Source organism: Crassostrea angulata, chromosome 8 (genome assembly GCF_025612915.1).
Source record: "Crassostrea angulata isolate pt1a10 chromosome 8, ASM2561291v2, whole genome shotgun sequence".
NCBI lineage: Eukaryota > Metazoa > Mollusca > Bivalvia > Ostreida > Ostreidae > Magallana > Magallana angulata.
In genome coordinates, this window is record NC_069118.1 from 31136993 (window position 1) to 31149783 (window position 12791).

Genomic DNA, 12791 nt, shown 5'->3' on the forward strand with positions numbered 1-12791 from the left:
ACAAGATCAAAAATTTGCATATCAAGTCATAATATAATATTAAAAAATTTTCATAGGTATAAACACTTATCAAATTGAGAAAGAGAGAGAGTTTGAGAGAGAGAGAGAGTTTATTACCGTACTTGTAGTGCAACAGTCAATATTTCAATTCGTAAATTACAAACGAATATTACCCACCGAACAGCGTCAAAGTACATGTACTGGTATTAGCTTCTGGTATACCATTTTTTATCAATTCTACTGTGTTTTTTTTTTTTTGCAAATAAATTTAGCAAGGGTTTTTGTTTATTTTCTTATAAATTACATGTTTTAAAAACAATACTACGTGTAATAAGCATAAAACATGTATGAGTAAACTTAATGAAGAATTTTTAATAGATTATTTTTCAAAGAATGTGGTACATTACATGTATGTCAATCTTTATAAAACTAGCGTATATTTCGTGCGCCATAAATTGCAAGTTTTTTGTAAATATCATTTACTTGCATGATAGGTATATATGGTCTAACCAAAATTTTCTTCATAAAGCTACAGCTGTATGTACCACATATATGTTTTGTCACAAGTATACATTTAAAAAAAAAATACCCAAATTCCAACAGTTTAAATAAACTCAACTCATTCTCTGATAAGTTCATTGTGTTTTGTGCGTGCATATCTTATTTGTCTGCTGCAACAGCAGCCAATCAGCGGTAAGCTTAATCCACAAAAAGAAAGTTTGTGTTTTAGGAGCGGTTAAATTGTTTATGCGACACTGTCAAGAAAACCACACCAAATAATAACAAGAAACATAAATATTCACTTAAATGTATTCTGTTGTAAAGTAAAGGTTTTTAACACTTATTGCATCTTGCAAAACATGTGATGACCTTAATCATCTGTCATATATCTGATATACATGTATGTGTAAAAGATGGGAGAAATAATGAAGGACCAAACCAGGATTTGAACCTGGGCCCCCTGAATCTCTAGTCAGGTGCTCTACCAACTGAGCTATCTGGCACTGGTATTCAAACCGGTCTGATCGTCACATATATAAAGAATTATTTTAAACAATGTTGTTCAATAAAAAATAACACTCGCAACCTTCAGTTTTTGTCTGTAATTAATCAATATTGGCGTGCGATCAGTTCTCGCCGAGTACCATTTCTCACCAGTGCATTGTTACGTCATTTTATCAACACATAAAATTATATACGAAAATATGATGTAACAGTGCACCAGCGAGAAATGGTCCTCGGCGAGAACTGCTCGCACGCCAGTACTGCCAGTAGTCAGATTAAAAAAAGAGAATAAAAAATTACATTTAAAACATTAACAAGGACAATTTAAGTACACATCATAACTGCTAAACAAGAAAAATTAGGTGAACTGGTAGAATGGTACGCATAGTTCTAACTTGTAACCTACATGTACAAGTACATGTACCGGGTACCCGTTGGTCTGCTAAACCTCTTTAATGATACAATGATCGGCATCATAAAGATATTAAAGTCATGTTTTAACTCTGAAGTCTGAAGTATACAATTTTATTTACTTGAAGTTATATGTCTACAGGGTATTCATGACTACATTTGGAGTCTTCTGCACAAGAATATATGATATGTTTCTAATTAGACCCTGCTTTGAATTTTGAGTTGAAAATTCACAATCTGTTATTTTTTTAAATAGATAAATTCAGTTACCCTTTCCAGTCCCCCATGAACCTCGAGCGGTTCTAAACATCCATGAAACATGTAAAAATTACACGTTAGTAAACAAACACCCACACCATAACAAAAACATCTAACAGTGTGCACGTACTTACATGTACATCTATACTATATACTAAATTTTAACCAGTTAACAAGAAACTTTAAAAGGAGTAAAAGCCTCACCTTCTTCAGTAACATCCACATAAATCACACATCTTTTCTCCTTTATTACTCGTAGCTCATCAACGGCTGATCGTCGACATAAGTGTGGCTGTCAGAATTTCCTCGTAAACGATTCACACGAGAAAAATATCCTCCTTCAACAAATATGTAGTATTGTTCCCTGTGCATGTTCATATGTTTCACAGCAAATTGAAAATGCATGTGTACACCGAAAGAATACACAACTTCTCTTCTGCATTACGGCTCTCTCTTTTCTACAATGCCGTTCGTTACTGTTTACATTCGGCGCGCGCGCGGGGGTTACAAACAGGGGCGCCCCGACAAATAGTTGCACATAGAACGTTTAAATAATGTGTGTTCATTGAATTCATAAATGATATAGATGAAAAAAAATGAAATTGAATCACAACAATTTATCTAAGACGCAACACAACGTAATGCAGTAAATGCATGGGCCTTAATGTGGCATTTGTTTGCTTGTGTGTCTATGTAGACATATTAACTCGTTCATGTACGATTCTCACATATTTGTTTTATGAAATTTGAAAAAAAATATAGCACAGAACTTGTTTAATTTGATACCAAATGACATCATTTAATATATTAACAATAACTGAATTAATTTTTTTTCATAAAATGATAACGATTTTTGCTATCAGAAAAATACGTGTATGAGCTGCTGACCCCTAATTATAGGGGCCAGCCTTTTTTTCTTAATTTTAAATGAAAGCTCTCGTTATTCTAAACAACTTTTGTTCTATATGTATTAACAAAATATTTTTAGTTTAAAGGTTATAATACAAAAAGCAACAAAATTTCAGCCCCGAAAAAATCTTAAACTTTGGCGACAAATAGCTCAAAAACTAACAAAGAAATTACCAAAATTTTCATGCCAGCAAAACTATAAAATGTTACCGACAATTTCGCCAAATTTCATGCATCTATCATCTGTAGTTCCCGAGATCAACTCTGGACAAAAGACCCCCCAATTTTCAATTAAAGGGCAATAACTCATAACCGGAAGTGAATTTTAAAAATTTGAAAAAAACGTCTAGAGATATTAATATCATCTACATACCCTGAAAGTTTCATAGCAATCAGACAAAAAATGTTCGAGAAATCTCGTGCACAAAATTTGCGGGAAAAAAAAAAAAATAATAATAAGAAACAGTAGAATAACAGAAGGGTTTTCCGTTGAAAAACGGAAAACCCTAATAAGAAATTTGAAATTTTTTCAGAATAATAGTAAGGTCTTCCGTTGGAAACGGAAGACCTTAATAAAAAAATTAATATCCGCAAATGAATACCAACTTTTAATTCATATATCATTTGCGGATATTAATATATAATTATGTATCTGTAAGTTGGCGTAATAACATTAATTTTAAAATCTACTAGAGAATAATCGTCATTTTCATATAAGATTAATCTCTTATCTCTTACTTCTAATTTTAAAAAAAATCATACATATATATATATTACATGTACATTATAGACTTTATTTTTATTCCTTCCGTGCTTAAAGATGACAAATCTGTGTTGTAATATAACATGACAAAAATAAAGTTTAGTTTGGGTTCCGGGTTTTCTTACGTGATTATTTGAGAACATTCTAAATAATATCTATAATAAAAGCCGGAATGTTCTTGGAAGGAAAGACGTACTTTCAAACGAACAGAGAGTCTGGCAGATAAAGACATGTAATCTTGAAACATACAAAGATATATTTACAGCTTAAGATTTTTTTTTAACTTCCGAAGTAATTCCTATGTTATTCCCTGAATTTACTTGCAACTATCAGAAGAAAAAGATCCCCGCACTGAAAGGAGAGTTACATTTATGCAACGCTTAATGTAGCGCCTTTTTAAATTATTATCTGTATAGACATTGAGCATGCACGAGATTGTCATTCGTCACTGAGAGTATCGAACATGTACCATCAGTAGGGGGATAAAGTCCATCATTGGCACGCGTCGCATGTGAAAACAGAAAATAATAACGACATATTTACATGAACCATGTACATGCTGGATGTTTATAGATGTACTATGTACATGTATATATGTCCTACGTAGTTTTCGTACGCAGTAAATGTATATAGGAAAGATATTCCATTGATGTCATCATTTATAAATAACATACAGCGAATGAAATATACCCTCTCACATCATAATAGAAGCAGCTGATATTGAGTTAGACCTATTGTCATATAATTAGAGATATTTATATAAATACGCACGCGTAGAAGTTATATATATATATATTTAGCTGTATAGTGTTATCGGCGGTATTACATGTGTTGATATGTAATGTGAATTTTCCGCTAGTGAATGGTTTAACAAGTAGAGATCCTATCTTGTACAGTGTAATTACAGGATTCAGACATGACAGCAGAATCCGTGTTTAGAGGTAAAGATGTGTTTAGATTCTAATACATTCAATTTTGATAATGTAAATATCAAGAGATTTCTTAACTATATCACATGTACATGTAGATATTAATTCTGTTTTAAATTGCAAGGTTGTGATATAGAAAAAGGAAGGAAAAAAATAATCTGATTTTTTTTAAATATTGACCTGGTTTTCTCTCTGTCTCTCTGTCTCTCCTCTCTCTCTCTCTCTCTCTCTGTTCATAAAAAATAAGGAGAGAGAGAGAGAGAGAGAGAGAGAGAGAGAGAGAGAGAGAGAGAGAGAGAGAGAGAGAGAGAGAGAGAGAGATCCTGGTATTCCAATAAAGATTCTGTGACACTAAGATCTATTTTGAGCTCACTGACTTGCATGAGGAGGGATAGCTACATATCTGTAGCTCAACTAGTATATAAGCGTTGTCTTGGCATGTCAATATATTTTGTAGCGTTATATGTACATGTACAGATCTGCAGCTAGTGGAAGAAAAACTGGCAACGAGATGTATTTATTACTTATATTTATCATATGCATGTAGATGGCTTTTATACACAAGTTTTGTGTATCTGTTACATTAGTGTTTTAAATTTCAAAGTAATAAAACTACAATAAAAAATCTATAATAGATATATTATAGATGTCATGCATTGATCTAGATGGGGTGGGGGAGGCAGCTAACCCCCCCCCCCTACAAAATTCAAGTTTCTTTAAATTTACATTATAAAATTACCTAAAAATATGCCTCGGACCCCACACCGTCCTGGTAAATTCAAATAATCATTTCAGTTATGTATATAATTTATTCTAAGGTACTAATCATCATTTTGACAAAGTAATCGGTTTAAAAATGTAACCTTTCGGGGTCTACTCCTATGTCGTTTGCATTGTATTTTTAGCCCACCTCTTTTTTGATCATGTGCATTTTGTCTGCAAGAAAGGAGATGGTTTAAATAGTCAGAATATCTGCCGTCCACTCCTAATCATGTTTGTTTCATAAATGAAATATTGATTTATTAATTTAACTTCTTAACCTTTTAAGTGCTGGAATTGTGTTGGAAAAAGTATTTTCATAAACATATTATTCATAATCAAGTAAGCCTAAGCATTATTTTCATGTTTATCCGGCAGTCAAACCGCTCGTGAATTTCTGTTTGTTTTGTCAGTAGAATTATTACGAGGCAACTACTAGTATTTGGGATTTAGAAATTTGAATTGGCAATGGAAGTACTCCTTTATAAAAAATTGATGAAATACATGTATAATTATTCTATTGTTGAAGATTTTAACACACGTGCGCATTAGTGGATCGGTAAAAGGGAATGCCGATCGCGATTTATAAAATTTGAGAAATTAAAAAAAAATGGAATGTAAATTATTAATATATTAACAGTATCATATCTCGTCATGTGTTTGCGATAAGAGAGACAGAGTTGTCTTTCATGATTAGACTACATGAGGAAACTGCATTCCTCAGAAAAATAACATACAAAGGAAGACAACCCAGAAAGCTAAACACGCAGTAAATGCTTTTTATTTGTCTGATGTTTTTAATTTTCCCTGTAGAATTTATATGTTCATGATTTATTCAAATGAACCCCCGCCCCTCTTAAAAGTATTGGTAACTGGCAGATTAATAGCATTGTTTTTCTCGCTATGAAATCAATAGAAATTGATTATACTGTTACTCTCAATCATTAGAGAATATAAATCAAATATGTCGCAGTTAGGTGCAAAATGAAACTAAACCACTGCATGTGTGTACATGTATTTTATTTATCGTCTCACGTGCCATTTTAAATTTCCAAATAGATATGGTAAAACGAACACCTAGTTTTAACACAACGCGATACCTTACATTTTTTTTATACCTGACAAGTTACCGCTTGACCTAATTTCTACACACCTGAGCGCGAGGTATGTTTACCTTCGCATTGGATAGCAACAATGGTCCCACATAGGTATTGGACAGGTGGATTGCGAAACGACCCGGTGTGAAACGGTTTCTATACTGATAATATAGTATTTTTTTCACAACTTGTTTGCAGGTCAACAGCTAGCCGTGATGGAGCAGCTTACATGTGCCGCACGGGAGTCATGTACCAAAGTTACCAGTGGTTTATATGTGAGTATTCTTTGAAGACTTTTTACCTGGGCTTTCTGCTCGCGAGGCACGTTGTTTTCATGGAATTTAAAGGAATCCATCAACACGGCGTGGTTCCGCCGCACTCTCTCTCGCCATTGATATAACGTGAAGGGGTGATTGTGCATAATACTATCATGTATATTATAAATGTTTATTCATAAAAGTATGGTACAGTGTAGAAGTTTGGGTTGTATAGCTCAACAGTATATATAATGATTTAATATTGTAATTTCAGTAGATATAGATACAAGCAGTCAAGATTTTGACTATTGGGAATCTAAATTGCGAAATCCTTTTCGTGTGGTGTGATCGTACGATCATACATGTAGCTGTTTTCTGGTTGCATGCATGTTATAGGTAAAATTTCTTCATGCCACTGAATTATTCATAAAATACGTACAGGTAAACATGACTGTGTATTAATAAGTATGCAAGCATACGATTAATTTGTTGAGATAATTGGCTAATTCAGCTGGTGCCCCGCCCCATTTCCCGTGAATTTTAATTTGGCCGCAGAAAATATGTTATTAAACATTTCATGCTTTAAAAAATATTTATCGTCCATCTATAATATCATATTTACATTAATTTTTTCGCTATATTTTTAAGCTATGGTCAACTACTAATTTTTTGAAGAACAATCCAAAACACTTTAGCTACATGTATATTATCTATGTATAATACAGAGCCCCTCATTTCATTGAGATGAAGACTAAATGGCCGTGGCAATCAAGCCCTTCTTTGGGGGGAAGACAGCTGAGGCCATCTTCCTAATTCAAAGGTTTCTGATCCGCTCCGCTCTTCATTAAAATGTAGAGCGGAGCGGATCAGAAACCCTTGACTTTGGAAGATGGTCGAGGCGGGTTAAATCGTATATGTACGATACTTGATCATTTAATATGCATAACTGTGCACCTCAACTCCTACATGTATCAGGGGTGCCATGTATAAATCTAGAAAACGTTGTAAAAACCTCCGAAACATTTCAGAGTTTTTTATATTAACATTGGCAATATTGCTTGATATGTACACGAATGCAAATAGAGTTTGCAGAAGTCACAAGCTTTATCTAAACCAGCTACACTTTTCATGAATACGAAATTTCTCTCTCTCTCTCTCTCTCTCTCTCTCTCTCTCTCTCTCTCTCTCTCTCTCTCCACACACATAAAAAAATAAAATTATCAAAAACTTTAAGAAAAAAATCGATAACAATCTAAAATTTTAAGATAAAGATCAATACATGTAGTAATAAGGAAACATTACGAACCGCAGAATTGATTTACAAACTTTAGATATACATACATGTAAAAATTATTTCAATGTAAAAATCTTATAGACTCTTTATTATTAAGGTAATTTTCTTTTGAATCTGGAAAAGGTAACTCGGGGTTGTTTTGGATTAAGAGAAACTAAATTTTATATTACATGTTGCATGTAATTTTAACTTTTATTTTTGCTAATGGCCACATTTTTACATGAAAGCAAGCAAAACAAAATTAAAAAATCAAGGCTGAATTTTTACTACCATTCCGAATTATGACGAACATTTAAGCTTTGATAAAAGTAAATTAGATAGGAATATTTTTGGATCCGCGCCCCACGATAACAAATGCTATTATGTGTCAACGTCAGACAACCGATGGATACACATTTCGTTTAGCCACCAGCTGTTGCGCTCACACCAGAGCTAAATAGCGCCAATTATAACAACCTGCTACGCAGTGCATCGTATAAATCTCAATCCTCTATATAGCTGTGTAAGACCATCCCAGAATATGTGTAGCTTCTTATCCATAGGATGTTTTTGTTTAACATTAACAACGACAGTCAAGGTAGGTTTTATGAAATCGCATGATCAGACGACAGACATGGTACGTGCTTTTATGATGAATGTTCTAGTTTAACGAATTCTGGAGATTCTTGATAAAGAGGTAGGGGGACTTGATTTTGACACGTGTTGCACGCTTATTGCGATGTGTTTATCAGATAAATGACGATCCTATGTGAATTCAACATTCACAATGTACCGGTAGTACGCTTATATACCGTTTATTTTTTTTTCCTCCCTCTCATCAATACCCCTACCCCACGTACCCCACCCCCACATTCCGTCCACACGTGAATACTATCCCCCAGGTCATTGTCATAGTTATTGATACTGACAGGTGCTGCCTTATGCGCAGTATTTTAAACAAAAAATCCGATACTGTGTGGGTGGTCAGATATTATATATCTTTATTTATTGAACCAGTCTGTATTCAGGAATTATCCAGGTTTGGGAGGGGGGGGGGGGTAGTTCGTCAGTTTACCTGAAAAAAGAAGCAGTTTTTCAGATCACCTGAAAAATTCAGATTGTTTCAATGCACAAAGTATACTTACCACTTACCGCAAATAGACCCTGACCACCACCACCACCCCCTCTCGCAAACAAAATTATCCCTCAAACCCCCACCCCTGGAAAATATCATTAGGGTCTTCCGTCTTCAGCGGAAGACCCTTCTATTATTCTTCGGTTTCTTTTTCACTTTTCTTATTATTAAGGTCTTCCGTTTCCAACGGAAGACCTTCTTGTTATTCTTCGGTTTCTTTTTCCCTATTATTAAGGTCTTCCGTTTCCAACGGAAGACCTTATTGTTATTCTTCGGTTTCTTTTTCCCTATTACTATTATTCTTTTTTTTCTTACCGATTTTGTGCACGCGATTTCTCAGAAACGGCTGAACTGATTTACGTCAAACTTTTAGATCTGATAGGTATTAATCTTAACCTTGTTGGAAAATTTTTTGAATGATGACGTCACTTCCGGTATTGAGATATTTACAATTTAACGATTTTCAGAGGGTCGGCTTGTCCGGGGATAAACTCCTAAACTATTTGAGATATTGAGTTCAAATTTTCAGGGATTGTAGAGAAAAGGTTGTAGATCTGAAATATGGTACATATATTTTTTTGTGACCAAAAGCGCCAAAGCTCGCCCGAGCTCGAAAATTACGGTTGAAAAAGCGTCGTGATTTTTCGTGGTTTTCTTCCAATATCTCTTTCCTCGATAGTATTTTGTAATAACATTTAGAACAAAAAAATTTTATAATGTCAAGAGCTTTCATTTGAAATTATGAAAAAGGGGCTGGCCCTTCAAATAAGGGGCTGAGGGGGCTCTAAAGTATTTTAATGATAACTTTTTACTGTGAAATATTTTGTGATACGTTATAGAAGCAATTATGTTCATTCTAACGTAATTCATCTATACATGGCAATTATTTACTCCTATGTTACGTAATTAGGGGTTTTAAGGGGCCAGAAGTCCAAAACTTTGATCCTCAATATCTCAAAATGGAGGAAAATTTTGAAGAGCAATATTGAACAAAAGATGCTCAAAATATCGAGCTTAACAATGTACAACCATTTATTCTTTGCTATGCGGTCCTTAAAGGGAGTTACAGAGTCGGCCCCTAAAACGACCCTTTAAAGATATCTCGAGAACGGTACAAAATTTGTAAGATCTTGTTGAACAAAATGTGTTTGAATTGACAAGAGTTTTCATTTGAAATCAAGAAAATGGGGCTGGCCCTTCAAATAAGGGGCTAAGAGGGCTCTAAAGTATTTTCATGATAACTTTATACTGTTAAATATTTTGTGATACGTTATAGAAGCAGTTATGTTCATTCTACCGTTATTCACCTATACATGGCAATCATTTCCTCCTATCTTACGTCATTAGGGATTTTAAGGGGCCAGAAGTCCAAAACTTTGATGCTGGATATCTCAAAATGGAGGAAAATTTTGAAAAGCAATATTGAACAAAAGATACTCAAAATATTGAGCTTAACAATCTGCAACCATAATTTCTTTGTTATGCGGTCCCTAAAGGGAGTTACAGGGTCGGCCCCTAAAACGACCCCTTTAAGAGATCTCGAGAACGGTACAAAATTTGTAAGATATTGTTGAACAAAATGTGTTTGAATTGACAAGAGCTTTCATTTGAAATCAAGAAAAGGGGCTGACCCTTCAAATAAGGGGCTGAGGGGGCTCTAAAGTCTTTTCATGATAACTTTTCACTGTGAAATATTTTGTGATACGCTATAGAAGCAATTATGTTCATTCTAACGTTATTCACCTATACATGACAATCATTTACTCCTATGGTATGTAATTAGGGATTTTAAGGGGCCAGAAATCCATCACTTTGATCCTCAATATCTCGAAATAGAGGAAAGTTCTGGAAAACAGTATTGAACAAAAGATGCTCAAAATAATGTGCTTAACAATGTACAACCATATATTGTTTGTTATCTGGATCCTAATATAAGTTTAAGGACCGGATATCAAAACGATTTTTCCCAGATATCTCAAAAACGGTAACCAATTTCTAAACACTTATTAGCGGTACACAAAAATACCTTTTAACTAAAATGAATGAAAAGGAGCTGATCCTTCAAATAAGGGACACCAAAGGGATAGATAGTCTTTCATCCATAACTCTTATATCCCGCCTCCTTTTCCTGATACGTTTCGTTGACAAGAGTAAGGTCATTCCATATTCTAAAAATCGGACGGAAGACCTCCTCGTTGCTCGCAACGAGATCGTGTCTAGTTATTATTATTTTTTTTCTTCCTTTTTTTGTGCACGCGATTTCTCAGAAACGGATCGGCCGATCTCAATCAAATTTTAGGATGTGATAGATAGTGGTCTGAACTTGATTGGAAATTTTTTGTATTGATGACGTCACATCCGTTTTTGAGATATTGAGATTTTTCTAATTTTTATATGAGTATTTTGTCTTTTGTTGTTCTCCTAAACTATAAGAGATATTGAGCTCAAATTTCTACGGTTGGTTAAGGAAAGATTGAAGTTTTGCATGATTGTTGTTTTGTATGTTTATCATTACTGGCGCCAAAGCTCGCTATGGCTCGAAAATTGACATTAAAAAAGCGTCGTGAATTTTTGTGCTTTTCTCTTTTTATCTCTTTTCTGGAAAATATTTTGTTATAACATGTAATGTAAAAAAAGTTTATATTTACAAGATCTTTCTGCTGATATCAAGAAAAAGGGGCTGGCCCCTCAAATAAGGGACCTAGAGGGCTCTAAAGTCTTTTACCCATAACTCTTTACCGAGGAATATTTTGTAATAAATTATAGAAGCAAATATGTTTATCTCACAGATATGAAGCCAAGCAGTATAACGATTTTCTCATATGTTACGTAATTAGGGATTTTTAGGGGTCAGAAGTCCAAAACTTTGACCACCTATATCTCAAAACGGAAAAATATTTTGAAATGCAGTATAAAAGAAAAGATGCTCAAAATGATTTACTTAACACCATGCAACCTAAAAAAATTTGGTTCAGCGGCCCCAATAAGGAGATAAGGGACCGGCCCCTAAAACATTCTTTCTGAGATATCTCAAGAATGGTAACGAATTTCTGAACACTTGTTGAACAAACTGTCTTTATAATTAAATGACCTTTCATTTGATACCAAGAAAAAGGGGCTGGCCCCTAATATTAGGGACCTAGAGTGCTCTAAAGTCTTTTTACTATAGTTCTTTACTGAGGGATATTTTGTAATAAATTATAGAAGCAAATATGTTTATCTTACAGTTATGAAGCCAAGCAGTATAACGATTTTCTCATATGTTACGTAATTAGGGATTTTTAGGGGTCAAAAGTCCAAAACTTTGATCACCTATATCTCAAAAAGGAAAAATATTTTGAAATGCAGTATAAAAGAAAAGATGCTCAAAATGATGTACTTAACAACATGCAACCTAAAAAATTTGGTTCAGCGGCCCCAATAAGGAGATAAGGGACCGGCCCCTAAAACATTCTTTCTGAGATATCTCAAGAATGGTGACGAATTTCTGAACACTTGTTGAACAAAATGTCTTTATAATCAAATGACCTTTCATCTGATACCAAGAAAAAGGGACTGGCCCCTAACGGTAGGGACCTAGAGGGCTCTAAAGTCTTTTTCCTATAGTTCTTTACCGAGGGGTATTTCGTAATAGATTATAGAAGCAAATATGTTTATCTAACAGTTATGTAGATTACCTTATTATGATTTTTGTCATGTGTTACGTAATTAAGGATTTTAGGGGTCAAAAGTCCAAAAATGTGATAACCTATATCTCAAAAAGAAAAAATATTTTGAAATGCAGTATAAAAGAATAGATGCTCAAAATAATGTACCTAATAACATGCAACCTTACAATTTTTGTTCAGCGGCCCCAATAAGGAGATAAGGTCCGGCCCCTAAAATATTCTTTCTGAGATATCTCAAGAACGGTGACGAATTTCTAAACACTTGTTGAACAAAACTCTTACACCTGAAACAAAATAGTATCACTTAAAATGAAGATCCTCTTCTCC

At 34.0% G+C, this 12791-nt stretch overlaps 1 protein-coding gene across 3 annotated transcripts in view; it reads left to right on the plus strand.

The window, feature by feature from the left end:
* The first annotated feature begins 4032 nt into the window (after positions 1-4032).
* LOC128158997 (uncharacterized) overlaps positions 4033-12791 on the plus strand; it is a 28766-nt gene continuing 20007 nt past the window's right edge. Inside the window, exons 1-2 of one of the 3 annotated variants that reach the window (XM_052822018.1) lie at positions 4033-4287; positions 6330-6406. In XM_052822018.1, the coding sequence (XP_052677978.1) occupies positions 4263-4287; positions 6330-6406 (102 nt within the window). In that variant the 5' untranslated portion in view covers positions 4033-4262. Of the gene's footprint in view, positions 4288-6193; positions 6243-6329; positions 6407-7866; positions 8260-12791 lie in introns of those variants that run through there. The other 2 variants (XM_052822021.1, XM_052822022.1) reach the window with 2 other exon arrangements.